Genomic DNA, 16,449 nt, shown 5'->3' on the forward strand with positions numbered 1-16,449 from the left:
AGTTGTGATATTGTTGAGTTTATTTTCCTAATACCTAGAGAAGTTCGATGGTCATTTCATGTGTCTGAATCCTATACTGAAATTATAATGTTAAAGGGGACTGTGAAAGCAGTATTTCTGGTAAATATCTTCAGAGTTGATTTAATTTAGGTAGGGGCGCCAAATTTTGAAATCGTAAACTGAAGAGCCTACAGAGTAGCATTTTTCAGTTACCTGGCCTAAGTCCTATAATTAATATTCAGTGTTCAATAAACAGATAATACAATTTAAATTTTAAAAGTTGGGCTCTTTGTCTACCACATTCAGTAGTATTCTGAGATGAGTGTTCTTTTTGCCAAAAGGGGTAAGCTGCTGAGGTAACTGAATCATGTTTGCCAGCCTTACTTATAGATACACAGCATCTCCTCACCTGCCTAAGTGTTTGGCATATACCAAAATCTGTTGTAATCCCAGGTCACCAGTCTGTGACTCCAGACCCTTTGTGCTGTGTGTGTTTGTGTGTTTTCTGCTTGTCCAACCCAGAGCCTTTCTCCTCTTCTCACTCTCTCCCAACCTTTTGATGTTCGTGGGGAGCCACTAGGCTTATTCTTGTCTTAAAGGAAATGATCTGTCAAGGCAGAGGTATTTACTTTGTCACCTGCCAGTGTGGACTTATGTTTATATACCTATTCCATCTTTATGTATAAAATCATATTTAGCCATACTCAGAGCCCATTTTCTTCTGTTTCCTGGTATAAGAGATCTTTGTCAATATCGTCATTAGAAATTTTATAACTATTAACACCATCACCAAAAAGCTGTTATCATATCCCCTTTTCCACTTGGCACCATACCAAGAAAATCTCCAGCCTCCTCAAATCCTTTTAGAAAGTAGGTCAGATCTAAATAATAAATGAATCAGAAGACAACATATGCATGTGAGCGCTTCCTAGTTCTGCTTTTGTGACATTTCATAGCATCTCTAGAAGTCTCAAGGGATTTTACAGAGTCTCCAAATTAATTTGGATTTTCTTGATCTTGTGTGTACCGTATACCTCTCAAGATGAAAAACAGAATGAAGTATTAATATAACATCGAATTATAATAGGTTGCTAGATCTTCAAATTAAGGCTCTCTAGGGAAATAGGAAACTCTTCCTTGAAACTCTTTGTAAAATTTCTCAGTATTAAATAATCCAAATACCTTTAATTTTTGTCATTATTATTTTTCACATTTTCAAAAGAAACGGGCTTCATTTGAAAAGCAAAGGAAACATTTAATTTTTGATATTCTATTTTTCATACAAGTACAACCTAGAGGCAATCAAATGTCCTATCATACCCCCTAACTTTTCAGTGACTTCCCTATGTGGCATGACTCACACAGGACAGCTGTTAGTGGTCACAATGTATGGTGGATATCCAGTAACTAAATAGTTTGCTTTTGTCTTGAGAAAAGCCATATGTGTCATCATTATTTGCCATCCCAAATCTTCTGTGGTATAGTTAATTGGAGAAAATTATTTCAGAATGTTTCAGCAAGTGAATCATTGGCAGAATGTATGGGTCTTCTAGTGTAGGTTTCTTGAGGGAAGAATACTTTGCTTTGGTTTGGAGACGAGGTCCTCAGAGGTTTCAGCTATCTGGTGAACTTGTCTGTCTTTCCTCACGAGTGACAGTGACAGGCTTAGTGGCACCTCCCTGGACTTTCTTGCCAGTTGCGTGTACTGAGCATTTGATATGTTGGCAGACAGGGCTGATTCTTGGATGCGTGTCTGAACCTCTACAGGTCTGCTTTTGGCAGAGTCGAGTGTGACTCTTATCCCTTACCCATTAAGCTATCATTATGGCTTCCTTATCTTTATTTCTTCTGCAAACATGCCTTTGAAAGTGTTTGGCTCTTTTTTGGCAGTTTATTTGATAATGTACAAGAGTAGAAGGCATGTGTCTTATTTCTACATTATATCATGTTTCTTCAAAGGAAAAAGGGAGAACTTAAGTGAAGATTTGTCATAATAAGTTGTTAGTTCTGGTGGACTTATTTTGATTATCAATATGGAATTCTTGCCTAAGAGTTCGATTTAGAATCCACTGTGAAAACATGCTTAATTAGCTCTGTTTAGCACAGAAAAAGTTGTATGTTCCTCTCTGAGCCTGATGTGTTGCGTATCCTAAACTTTTTCTGACCACTATAAATTATATGACTGTTCAGATATGTGTGGTTTATAAGGGGGAAACTGGAATCTTTTGTATTTGGACTTTGGTGTTTCGGGTATTCATTAGCCAAAGTTGGAAGAGGCGTATTTCAAGAAAGGTGTTCGTGTGTAATTGCCATATATGGAGTCTTTTCAAAGCCCTGATCTGATTTATTCTATATTGGAGCAAGCCTTAGCTATTAAGAGCATAACTAAGACTCTGTGGTAGATAATGCTTAGTAATTATCTCCTCTGTAACAGGGCTGCTTCTGTGCTCCTTCGATTGAGATGTCAAAGCTAAGTGAATTTGTTGTCTCACTTACATCGTGTAAAATATTCCAAAATTACTTGTTATTCACTGGGGTTTGATTCTGTGTGAAGTACTCTTAGTGTTTTGAAATTCTGTGAACAAAAGAGGCACTGTAGAAATGGGTTCCAAACCTGGGAAACCATTCACTGCAGACTGAAGGCTCAGAGACTGACCAACCTGGACTGCCTTCAGGTACTGTAATCACCTGCAGGACACACTAATTTTACCCAGTCTCTTCCAGAAAATAGAAAGGGAAAGGATATTTCTCAACTGTTTCTATAAGGTCAGCATTACTCTGATACCAAAATAAGGGAAAGACAGTATTAAAAGGAAAAAAAAGAAAACATACAGCCTGAGCAAGAATGAGACCGCATCTCTACTAAAAATAGAAAAATTAGCTGGGCATGGTGGTGTTCGTGTGTAGTCCTAGCTACTTGGGAGGCTGAGGCAGGAGGATCCTATGAGCCCAGTAGTTTGAAGTTACAGTGAGCTATCGTCACACCACTGCACTCTAGCTCAGGAAACAGAGTATCTGGGGGAAAAAACCCAAAAAACTACAAACCAGTATCTCCCATGAACTTAGGTGCAAAAATCCTCCACCAAATGTTAGTAAATCAAATCCAACAATATATTTTTTAAAAAAGTATACACAATGCCCGTGGCCTTTATTCCAGGTATGCAAAACTAAAAAAGAAATAGAATAAATATCATATGATCATATTTTGGATTTTTTGATGCCAAAAAAAGCTTGACAAAATCTAGTGCTCATTTATGATAAAAACTCTCAAGTTAGAAGTAGAAGTGTAGTATCTCATTTTGATAAAGAATACCTACAGAAAGCTTACAGCTAGCATCATATTTATGGTGATAGACTAAAGGCTTTCTCTCTAAGATGGAGAGCAAGGCAAGGATATCCATTCTCACCATTGCTCTTCAGCCTATCACTGGAATTTCCAGCCACTGCAATAAGTCAAGAAAGATAAATAAAAGGCCTACAGATTAGAAACGAAGAAATAAAACTCTCCCCATTCACAGATGACATGATTTTCTGTGTGCAAACTCCTGGAACTAATAAATGAGTTTAAGGTCTCAGGATATGAGATCAATATCTAAAAGTTAGTTTCATTTCTATATACTAACAGTGAACATGTGGAAACTAAAATTAAAAACACTACCCTTTATAATCACTACAAGGAAAATTAAATACTTTAGGTATAAATTTAACAAAACGTAGAAAGGGTCTGGTGTGCTGAAAATTACAAAGAAACCGATGAAAGAAGTTGGTCAGATACAGTGGCTCACACCTGTAATCCTAACACTTTGGGAGGCCAAGGCAGGAGAATCATTTGAGCCCTGGAGTTTGAGGTTGCACTGAGCTATGATGACACCACTTCACTCTATCCTGGATAAAAGAACAAGACACTGTCTCAAAAAATATGCATATTAATATTTGATAAAAGGAAAAATTGATAAATTGGACCTTGTCAAAATTAAAAGCTTTTGTTCTGAGAACACCTTACTAAGAGGATGAAAAGACAAGCTACAGACTGGAAGAAAATATTTTCAAACCACATATCCACCAAAGGACTAGTATCTCAGATATATGAAGAACTCTCAAAACTCAATGGTAAAAACAAACAAACAAAAATACCCAAAGCAGTCTACACAAAGCAATCTAATTAGAAGGAGCAAAGGCACAAACAAACATTTCACTAAAGAGGATGTAAGATGGCAAAGAAGTACATAGAAAGATACTCAGCATCATTAATTATTAAGAAAATGTAAATTCAAGCCGCAATGTAAGAGTATAAAATGGCATAGCCACCGTGGAAAACAGTTCAACAGTTTCTTGTTAAGCTAAACATGCAACTACCATAGTTAAATAAACTGGTACATCCAATACCATGGACGGCTGCTGGGGAAAAAAAGAAGTGAACCATTGATGCAAGCAATAATTTGGATGACTCTCCAGGGAATGATACTGAGTCAGAAAAGTCAAATCTTATAAGGTTATATATTAATACTATATGATTCCATGTATATAACATTCTTGAAATAACAGCAGTATAGAAATAGAGAATAGATTGTTGTTTGCCAGCAGTTAGAGACGGGAGGAACCAGAGAGGGGGATGTAGCTATAGAAAGGCACCTGGGATCCTTGTGGCCATGGAAATGGTCAACATCTTGGCTGTGACAGTATACTGTAGTTTTGTAAAATGTTGCCATTGTGGGAGACAACTTGAATGGCACAGAGATCTATTTGTTTTTGCAATTGCATGTGAAGGTACAATTATTTCAAAATAAAAGGCTTAATTTTTTTTTTTTTCCTAAGACAGGGTGTCACTCTGTTGCCCAGGCTAGAGTGCAGTAGCATTACTATAGCTCACTGCAACCTCAAGCTCCTGGGCTCAAGTGATCCTCCACTTCAGCCTCCTGAGTTGCTCGGACTACAGGCACTCACCACCATGCCCAGCTAATTTTTCTATTTTTTGTAGAGACAGGGTCTCATTCCTGTTAAGGCTGGTCTTGAACTCCTGAGCTCAAGCAATCCTCCCGCCTCAGCCTCCCAGAGTGCTAGGATTACAGGCATGAGCCACCACGCCCCTCCTTAAATTTTTTTTTAACTAAAGCATAATGATACCTCCTGTGCCAGAGAGTCATTTTAAGTGTCAAAGGAGGTATAAGCTGGAAAAAGCTATGTTTGTCATGGTAGGTACACATGGTAGCAATGAGCCTTTACCCATCCATGTGTTTATTTTGGCTTGTATATTCAGTAGTTCTGTTCAACCTTATCCAAAAAAATAGTAGCTTCTATGTATTAACATCTTTAATAATAAAGTTCATTTATCTTGCAACAAATGTTTTTTGAGGGCTTTCTTTGTGCTGATTACCATACTGGGAATAAAAAAAAGGAAAAAGAAGTGTGATCAACTGAGCCTCAGTCCATTTCACATATGAACCATCAGTCATAGGATGGATATGGCAATAGTTTTTGTTTTTAGAGCTTTGTCTGTAATATAACAGAATTTTAATTCTGTATTTTAAGATGCAAAAGACTCAAAGATTCTGGTGTTTGGTTGGCCAGTGAACTTAGTTTTTATTAATAATTAAGACTTTTTTTTACATTTTAGTATCATTTTGGAATCATCTTACAATCAGTTTAATTGAATCTTAGTTTAATTGGCAGCTTTTTCCTTTCTTGATAATACATAAACATCTTATACTTAGTGGCATCTTAGGTTCAATGAGATCTGATAATAATGCCTAAAACCAACTATTTTTTATAATTTTTGTCTGAATGTTTTACCTGTTCTGATTTTATTAAACAGTTTTGGGGGGAGGTATTTTTTTTTTCTTTAGAGGGACTATTAACAATTTGAGGGTCTGATGGTGAATTCAGTGACATTCCATGGTGATAATACATTATTTACATGTACCCAAATATTGAAACCTCATTCCCCCTTTTTTTTTTTTCCTTTGTTTTTCAAGTGTCAATATACAGTATCTGGTTTTATGACAAGAATGACTGTCACCGCATAGCAAAACTCATGGCTGAGTAAGTATTTATATTACTCTATAGATTTAATTTATGGTATCTGAGAAATGAAAAATTTGCCTACCCACTTCTCTTTACTAAAGTCTACTAACTCATATATTTCTCCTTCATTTCCTTTTCATTACCAAAAACTTGATAAAAGCAAAAAAGCTTTAAAAATCTAAAATTATATAATCTTACTACTTCCGCTGTGCATTTTAGTCTGTTTCCTACTGGTCTTTATTTTTGTGTGTACATTAAGTGGATGTGTGTTATTGTTTTTTACAAAAATAGGATCATACTGTACCTACTGCTTTTCATGTCAACAGCATTTTTCCAGGGCATAATATTTTCCTCTGTAATATTTATAATGACTGCATTATATCCAATCATACAGACAGATCATAATTTAACAAGAGCCTTACTGTTGAATATGTAGGTTAGGGCTGCCAGACTGTCCAGCTCCAGAGGATGTCATCTATATCCAGTGCACAGCCTGACCTGCATATACAATGGTTCAGGTTTAGGTTCTGTACAAATTGCCACTGTAACAAGTGGTACTGTATTCAGTAGCCTGGTGGAGAACTCCCACACACATTAATGTTAAATTCCTTTAAGTGAACTTGTTTTTTGGGGTGGTTTTTTTTTTGTTTTGTTTTTTGAGACAGAGTCTCTCTCTGTTACCCAGGCTAGAGTGCAGTGGCGTCAGCCTAGCTCACAGCAACCTCAAACTCCTGGGCTCATGCAATCCTCCTGCCTCAGCCTCCCAAGTAGCTGGGACTACAGGCATGCGCCACCATGCCCGGCTAATTTCTTTCTATTTTTAGTAGAGACAGGGCCTTACTCTTGCTCAGTCTGGTCTCGAACTCCGGCCTCAGCCTCCTAGAGTGCTAGGATTATAGGCGTGAGCCACCATGCCCAGCCGTGAGCTTGTTTTTGACACAGACTCTATGCTTAGCAGGCCCTAATCCACTGATGGATTGTTTGTAACTCGGACTCTTGAAATATAGAAAATAATTTTCATTGAATTAGCATAATAAAGGGTGGTTCCTTGCCCTTTCCCAAGCTAGCCTGTGGAAGCCACCCCTTGTGTGGCCTATGCATATTGCTGAACTGCAAATACAGACTCTGGGAGCCCAAGGCACTGTGGTGCTGGGAGGGGCTGAGGAGCTACAGAGTTCTCGGCAAAGTGCTGCAATGGGCAGACTGACTCTTCTGGTGCACTTCTGCTTTCTTTTCAGTGTTTGCCTGAATCTCCTCAGAAACATGGACCTCTCTTCCCCCTCTGTCAAATCAACATTCCTTTTGGTCTACTGCAAGGTTTTTATCTACATGTTTGGAAGAAAATAGTCTTAATTTTTTTAACAGTCTAATTTTAAACTCATAAAAGTATAAATAAATAATTAACCCCAAAACCTCAGTTCAGGGTATATTTGCATTTTAAAAAAAGATACACGTGGCTAAGGACAAGTTATGATCCAGGACTCCTGACATGTCCTGACTGGATGTTTATCAGCCTCCTGCATTATTGTCTGTTCTGGCTGGGAGCTTGCAGGGCAGGCCCATGTTCCTTACTTTACTGCTGTGTATACCCTTGAGGGCATTATTCCCTATGGACTTATAGTCACTCAGATTTGAAAAAGTGTCTGCTCTCTAGAATCACATTTTCTTTTTAGAACACTTTTTCTCTGAAAAAAGATAAAACTATTTTTCAACAAAGCCACTCATTTGATGATCACCTTTTTGTTCTGTTTTTTGGTAAGAGACAGAGTCTTTCTAAAATATGAATTGATTGCTTATTTAATGCTCAGTTATAGGCCACACCAGCTTGAATCCACCTTCATAAAGGACTCTGTCACGCAGCCTGTTTTCTGCCTGCCTCCTGCCATGCTGCCTGTCTTGGCCATGCTGGTATTCACTTCTTCTCTGACTTGGCCTGGATCTGTGATTTTGGTTTAAAAGAACGTTTTTAATTGCCATTGTTCACCTGTGGAATAGGCCATCTTATAAAGCTCGCTGCTGCTAGTAATAAAAGCAGAAGTTGTCAGGGATGGTGTGGAAGGGGCCCTCTCACCCATATGGGGCTTAGACTCTGAAGCCTCTTCCAATTTATTTAGTTAGTTTGTTTTGAGACTTGATCTCACTCTGTCACCCAGGCTAGAGTACAGTGGCATGATCATAGCTCACTGCAGCCTCCAACTCGTAAGCTCAAGCAATTCTTCTGCCTCAGTTTCCTTAGTAGCTGGGACCATAGGCCCATGCCACCACACCCGGCTAATTTTTTTATTTTTAGTAGAGATGAGGTGTTGCTAATCTCAAACTCCTGACCTCAAGCAATCCTTCCGCCTCAGCCTCCAAAAGTGGTGGGATTGCAAGCATGAGCTGCCACGCCCAGCCAAAACTGACTCTATTTTAAAAAAAAGATCTGTTTAATGTTACTTAACCCAGTGTTTTTAATGGGAGTTCCTGAACAGGATGTTTTAAAGTCCTAAACTGACACTAAGTGGCCTGTTCTTGTCCTATACCCCTTATTCCATAAAAACAAACCTTTCCCTACCGAATTGTTTTACTGCCTGTCATAATTGTCTGGAAAGTTCTTCGTTAATACAATTATGAAGTTGTGGCCATGCCCATAAGATCCCATGGTGAGTAGGCTTAGTCTTAGTTGCCTTATTAAAATTTTTTGTTTATTTCAAGCTTGAAGTAAAATATAAGAAATAGAATATCTGTGCTTATCACCCAGCTTTCAGTTCCTAACATTTTGCTCTAATTGCTTTAAATCTTTCTATATAGTGGAGAGGAGATATTCTTTAAAAATGAAAGCCCACAGATAGATTTGAAAATCTCAGGCCTATCAGTGGCATTCTTTTCTTGTTTTATCGATTTTCACGTGAAGAATTAGCTTAAGCAGCACCAATCAAAATAAAAAGCATTCCCATGACCACCCTGAGCTTAGTCACCCACTTAGTGATTTTTAGAGGAAAAATAACGGAAACCTTTTGTTTGCTTGTAGTGCTGTCATTAACTTTTGAAGATTCACCAAAACCTCTATTTTCAAGAAGCTGATATTTCTCCTTGCCAGCCCAGTGTCAATATAAACTTTCCACAGTGGGTTGTTCAGCTGTGTAGCCTTCCTGTGTCTTGGTGGCATTGTCCTTTTTTTTTTTTTTTTTTATTTCTCTGATCCTTGCTTCTGGTGCATTGTCCATTTTCAAATTTACCAATTAGTTTGATTTTGAGATAATTCTAGGAAAAAAGGAGATACTTTAGTAGAGTTTTGAATGAACCTGCTTAGACTAACTCTGAGAAGAAATTCTGTATTTTTGTCCTTCTAAAGGTGAAATATATTGATTGGCACCGTTGTTAGATGGTGAGTGGTGGGTCATATATTCCTAGAATGAGATAACTGAGGCTCAGTGTTACGTATTGCAAGGACAATGTCATCATGTGACATTCTTAGTGTATCTTTGGGAGATGGACACCAAAAGAGGTTTGGGTCAGACTGTGTCTAAAGAGTCATTTCTAAAACCTGGTTCTCCTCCTCTAGTGTGGTAGAAGAGGAGACACGGAGATCCCAGCAAGCTGCTCGGGATAAACAGAGCCCCAGCCAGGCCAACGGCTGCAACGATCACAGGCCCATCGACATCCTGGAGATGCTGAGCAGAGCCAAGGATGAGTACGAGAGGGTGAGGCTCTCTGGGTGCTGACCAGGGAAGACCAAAAGGGGTGGAGGAGGCCTGCAGGAAGCTGTGGGAAGTCACCTTTAGGGCCAGCAGAAATAATTAGTTCAAAAAGAAAGTATGTCTTACTTACAATTTTAAGCCTTAAAAATAAGGAAAGAACTCTGATTACTTCAGAGTGCTTGTTTTGGCAGGAAATTTTGCAATGCTCTTTTCTATTCTTGTAAAATGACTATAGGAGAAAATGGTCTTAGAGTGCAGAAGTTAGCCCCAGAAGTTAGCCCATAGCTGGAAAAGCTTCGTCCCTCTTCACCCCTCCAGTGGTTTGGATGCTCAGTGGTTTTAGGAATTTATGTAGGCTTTGGAAAGTATTCTAATAATTTGTACCCCATAATACTAAAAGGTGCATTTATGATGTGTAATTGGTGGTAGGTATACAGCCTTCATTAAGCATCTTTTGGAATTTTATGCAAATGAGAGACTTTTCTGAACACTGAAATTCAGTGTTTTCTTTTTCATGTGTTTTGCATTTTAGCTAATAAGTTAACTGATAATATTTTCCCTCAAAAGTTGAATAAAATGGCAATTGTGATGCATTAGTTAATTTATTCAACACATGCTTATACTGTCCACAATGTGCCAAGCAGTGGACATTTCATGACAGTGTCTTCAAATTTCGTGGCTGTGGAACTGTCCTGGCTTTTTACTTGGCACCTCAAAGCTCCACGCTTCATTAGAGTGAGACTAAAGCTTTCTAATGCTGCATTTTGTTTCAGCAGAGTTATAATTGTCACCTTAACTCTTCATTAAACATTGGGCAAAATGCTTTCCTTTCTATTTCATCCTCACCTCACCAAAACGTCAAGAAACATAGTGTGAAAAGCACTACGATCTGTTTTCCAAACAGTTCTGCTGTAACCCTAGATTCTAGGTTTTTAATAGATTAACCTTGAAAAATGCTTCAAATTGATCAAATGAGTTAAGGAAATGTTAACATGACGACTCCTCCCCTCATCCTCTTTGGACTTTATAGTGCCCAAGACTGAGAGGTCCCACAATAAATAAAACAATAACATCAGTTCCCAGATTGTTTTGACTATAGGACCATTTTTTACATACTACCCTTTAACTACTCAAGAATCTGGAGTTCAGGGAACAAACTGAAAAGAGTTGTTCTGGAAGGTAATTTTTTCGAACTAAAAGAGGCATATTCTCCATAAACTACAATAAACCATCTATATTCAACCACCAAAGGAAGTTCTGCCTCCTGGGTAGAGAATTGTACACTAGAGCCGATGAGAAGTTTCAAGTTGTAGCAAATTCCTTCAATGTCTCAAAGAGAATTAGTAGGAATGTATGGATCTGTGGAAGTTAAATATAGGGAAAGCAGTCATCTCTATAATAAATTCATTAATTCTTAGGAAACAGAATAAATTTCAAGAATCATTTTCTGAATTTAAAAGTTTCCTTATATTCCCAAAATCCCCTCTCATGCCTCTAATGACATCTGAGTTATCTACATAGACACCTTGTTCTGTTTGTAGAGGCCTTTCAGTGTTCTTATAGGTAACTAATAAGTCCAGGGCTCTGTCACTCATCCCGAGTGATGACTGGATCTAGGTGCCATGTGAGACAGAAACCGTAGGTGTTGCACACTAGAGCAGATACTCCAGGAAGTGGCCTGGCTTATTCTTTGGGCTGAGAAACAAATAGCCACCAAAGAAAAGCGGGAAGGCAGGCCTTGTTTTTATATACAAAGCTTTAAAGGAACTCTAGGGTCAAGTGGGCAGTCTAAAAATGCTGACTAATGTCTAGTTACATAAATATTGCAAAAGTAAAGAATATGGATAGCACAATAATTTTTGTTGTATGGAAAATTCTTCTGCAATATAGAATAAATAAAATGTTATTTATAGTTAGATTAAAATGAAACCTTTGGGGATTTGGTTAAGTCTTTGATATTTATTTTTTAATGTGTTCTTTCTGGTTTTGAAAACTGTAAATAGGTGGAGTTTTTTGTTTTTTGGGGTTTTTTTTTTGCTAGTCAAATTTAGCAGAGGGGGATTGTATACCACCTTTAGTGACACTAATGTTAATAAGTTCTGATAACCCACTACCTGAAAACCAACCAATGAACAATGTTTTAAGTTTATATTTAGTATAATTCAATTCCAAACATTCCCCAAGCATAATGAAGTTGATACTGGTTGATGGTAATATTGTACAAACAGAGGCATGTTAGAAGATTAAGATATTTCATAGGCTTTCACAGACTATTTCACCCCTATTCAAATTGGCAACACTGAGTAAATGATATTCTGAAATAATATAAGGATTAAGTCATTTGAATAGAAAAAATGCATATCATTTAACATTTGAGTACCTCCTCCTGTGCTTAAGCACATATCTTTATAGTATGACATCAAAATGAATCTGTCTCTGGACTGAAGTTTAGACCTGCTTTTTTTTCTTTTTAATGAACCTGACATCATAATTGCTTTTTAAAAAATCTGTTCTCTTGAGTTTTCTAAACTATTTTTGATGTGCTCACCAGATACTGGATCAGATAACCAAAATATAACTTAAGTTTCTAAAAATCCATAATTCCATGTTCATCTAGTAATCATTTTTTGAGGATTCTTTTCTTTTTTTGAGACAGAGTTTCGCTCTGTCACCCAGGCTAGAGTGCTACCCAAGCTAGAGTGCCGTGGCGTCAGCCTAGCTCACAGAAACCTCAAACTCCTGGGCTCAAGCGATCCTCCTGCCTCAGCCTCCCAAGTGTTGGGGACTACAGGCCGGTGCCACCACACCCGGCTAATATTTTTTTCTATTTTTAGTTGCCCAGCTCATTTCTATTTTTAGTAGAGACAGGGTCTCGCTCGTACTGAGGCTGTTCTCGAACTCCTGACCTCAAGCGATCCTCCTGCCTCAGCCTCCCAGAGTGCTAGGATTATAGGAATGAGCCACCATGCCCAGCCTTGAGGATTCTTTTTAAGAACAAAATATTTTCACTTTTTGGGTCATATGCATGTTAACAGGAATTTAAATGATGTTGGTACAATTGGATGTCCATGGACAAAAAAAAAAAAAAATCTCAACCTAACTAACTTCTTATACAAAAATCAACTCATAATGGATCATAGATCTAAATGTAAAATATAGGCTGGGCACGATGGCTCACGTCTGTAATCCTAGCACTCTGGGAGGCCGAGGCAGGTGGATCGCTTGAGGTCAGGAGTTCGAGACCAGCCTGAGCAAGAGCGAGACCTCGTCTCTACTAAAAATAGAAAGAAATTGTCTGGCCAACTAAAAATATATATAGAAAAAATTAGCCGAGCATGGTGGCGCATGCCTGTAGTCCCAGCTACTCGGGAGGCTGAGGCAGTAGGATCGCTTAAGCCCAGGAGTTTGAGGTTGCTGTGAGCTAGGCTGACGCCACGGCACTCACTCTAGCCCGGGCAACAGAGCGAGGCTCTGTCTCAAAAAATAAATAAATAAATAAGTGTAAAATATAAAACTATAAAACTTTTAGAAAGAAAATATCTTTACATGTGACCCAGAAATACCACTCCTAGGTATTTACCCTAAAGAAATGAAACTTTTGTCCACTCAGAAACCTATATGAATGTTTGTAGAAGCTGTATTCGGAATCACCAAAAAATGGAAATAACACAAATGTGCAGAGGCTGGGCGTGGTGGCTCACGCCTGTAATCCTAGCAGACTAGGAGGCCAAGGCAGGCGGATCGTTTGAGCTCAGGAGTTCGAGACCAGCCTGAGCAAGAGCGAGACCCTGTCTCTACTAAAAAATAGAAAGAAATTAACTGGACAACTAAAAATATATATATATATAAAAATTACACCGGCATGGTGGCACATGCCTATAGTCCCAGCTACTCGGGAGGCTGAGGCAGTAGGATGGCTTGAGCCCAGGAGTTTGAGGTTGCCGTGAGCTAGGCTGACGCCACGGCACTCTAGCCGGGGCAACAGAGTGAGACTCTGTCTCAAAAAAAAAAAAAAACACACAAATGTGCTTCTACAGGTGAATGGTTAAACAAATGGTAATGTATACATATAATGGAGGAATGAACACATACAGCAATTTGGATGACTCTTGAAGACATTATGCTAAATGAAAGGAGCCAGCATTCTACTTATATTCCATTTATATGACATTTTTGAAAGGACAACGCTATAGTGAGAGAGAACAGATCTGGTTAACTAAGAGTGGAGGGAGGGCGTGACAACTAGATAGCACAAGGGAGTTTATTGGAGTAATGTAACTGTTTTGTATCCTGATTGTAGTGGTAAGAACACAAATATAAAACTGACAGTTGTGGCTAACACAGTTTCCTAAAATTAGGGGCTCAGCTTTCTAGAAGTTGTATTGTATAAGTTATTTACTTGAGAGCCCAAAGCAAGCATTTAGGGGGATTTTTTGCTTATTTTTTTAAAAATAGCATTTCTGATAACCTTAAATGCTGTTTTGTGAGCCAAATAATAGACAGCAAACTTCTTTCACATGATACTTTTTCTTTTAATTTTTTTAAGAATCAGATGGGCGACTCAAATATCTCTAGCCCTGGGTTACAGCCAAGCACTCAGCTCTCCAATCTGGGAAGCACCGAGACACTAGAAGAGACGCCCTCCGGGTCACAAGATAAGGTTTGTACAACCTAAAGGCTTGGCTTTGTCCAAAGTAACAAAACAAAGACTAACATTTTGTAGGGTTTTAATGTGGTGCAAGTTTGATTTGGCACTTAACCTGTCAAGGTCCAAATGTGCAGCAACATAATGACATCTATCTACCCAGGTCATTTCCCTTGATCCATGTAACTATCTCTCATTGGATCTTGCAGTAGCCTCCTGTCTGATCTCCCATCTTTTGCCCACTGCCACTCCCTTACCTATTCTTAGCCCAGCAGCCAGAGTAATCCTGGCAAAACATAAGTCAGATTGTGACATTCCTCAGTTTAAAACCTTCCAGTGGTGTCCCATCTCAAAAGCCAAGATTGTGACAGTGGCCCATTAGGCCCTACCTGATCTGGCCCCTCTAACCTGGGGCTCTGCCTTGCCTATTTGGCTCCAGCTTCATTGGCTCTCATGTCTTTCCTCAAATGTACCAGACATGCTCCTGCCTCAGGACAGGCCCTTGCCTTGATGTTTCCTTGGCCTATAATACTTTCCTTGAAGATGTGGCTTGTTCCTTTTCCTCCTTCATGTCTCAAATGTCCTCCATATAGGTCAGGCCATCTCTGACTGCCCTATTTAAAATAACTACCCTATCCTACCCACATCCTCCTTGTGTGCTTTATTTTCTTACTGACATCTAACCAGCTAACATAGTTTGTGTTTTCTTCTTTATTCATTGTCTCCTGGACACCAAAATACAAGCTCCCTGGGGCAGGCAGTTTTATCTGCCTTGTTCATTACTGTATCCTTAGCATCTAGCGTTGTAAATATTTGTTGAATTAATTAGTTCTCTTTATAATTGATAGTCTGATAAAGAAATAGATACCAAGTAAAACTTATAGTTTTTTAATAAAAATTTTTGTTTTGAGATAATTATAGATTTATATGCAATTGTAAGAAATAATACCAAAATATCCCATGTACCCATTTCCCTTTTGATAACATCTTGCAAAATACGGTATAATTCACAACCAGGATATTGATACAATCCATACATCTTGTTCAGATTTCCTCAGTTTGTGTGTGTGTGTGTGTGTGTGTGTGTGTGTGTGTGTGTGTGTGTGTATTCAGTTCTCTGCAATTTTATCTCATATATAGCTTTGTGTATCCAACCACCACAGTCAAGATGCAGAATATTTCTGTCACCACAAGTATCCTTTGTGTTGCCCTTTTATGATCATATCAACTTCCATGTCTTACCCTCTCTACTTCCCCCACCCCTAGCCCTTGGCAGCCACTAACCTATTTTCCAGTTCTATAATGTCATTTCAACACTGTTATATAAATGGAATCATAATATGTAACCTTTTGAGATTGTCTGTCTTCACTCAGCATAATTCCTGGAGATTGGATGAAGTTATTACGTGTATCAAGTCTGTTCACTTTTATTGCTGAGCATGGTAGGGAAGTAACAAAATTTGTTTAACTATAACTATTTTTGACCATTGCCTATGAAGAACATCTAGGTTGTTTTTAGTTTCGGCTAGTATGAATAAAGCTTCTATGAACATTTGTATACAGGTTTTTGTGTGAACATAAATTTTCATTTATCTCAGATAAATGCCTCAGAGTGCAAATGTTGGGTCATATGGTAATTGGATGTTTTAGTTGAATAAGAAACTCCCTGTTTTCCAGAGAAGCTGTACTGTTTTACATTCCCATCAGCATTTTGTCCAGTGTTTTTAGGTATTTAGATGATAATTAAACCAGGTTTTGTGTATTACATTCCCATGTTCCATTTTTACTGGATTTAGGTTTCTGAAGATCAAACATGTATTAAATATGGTTCTATTACAAAGAATTCATTATGAATTCAATTTTTAAAAATATGCGTTAGAGAGACGGGGTTTGTAGATTTTTTCCGATCTGGTTTATCAGCCAGGAGTGTTAAAACTCCATTCATTTTTTAGGCCATAGCAACAAAATTTTGTAAAATGTTGAGATCTGGATATTGTCAGAAGCCACTGATTAAATTTGCTCAAATTTATAATCAGCCCCTACATACAGACACTACATTTGTTTAGTAACACTGCCATCTAGTGCTGAGGAGCAGATAATGCT

General features: G+C 38.1%; 1 protein-coding gene across 2 annotated transcripts in view; it reads left to right on the top strand.

Moving 5' to 3' along the window:
• DCP1A (decapping mRNA 1A) overlaps positions 1 to 16,449 on the top strand; it is a 50,596-nt gene that overhangs the window by 19,389 nt on the left and 14,758 nt on the right. For both annotated transcript variants that reach the window (XM_045529983.1, XM_045529984.1), the window contains exons 4-6: positions 5,973 to 6,039; positions 9,566 to 9,704; positions 14,248 to 14,361. In XM_045529983.1, coding sequence (XP_045385939.1) covers positions 5,973 to 6,039; positions 9,566 to 9,704; positions 14,248 to 14,361 — 320 coding nt within the window. The remainder of the gene's footprint in view (positions 1 to 5,972; positions 6,040 to 9,565; positions 9,705 to 14,247; positions 14,362 to 16,449) is intronic.

The sequence above is a fragment of the Lemur catta genome, chromosome 18, assembly GCF_020740605.2.
Source record: "Lemur catta isolate mLemCat1 chromosome 18, mLemCat1.pri, whole genome shotgun sequence".
Lineage (NCBI taxonomy): Eukaryota > Metazoa > Chordata > Mammalia > Primates > Lemuridae > Lemur > Lemur catta.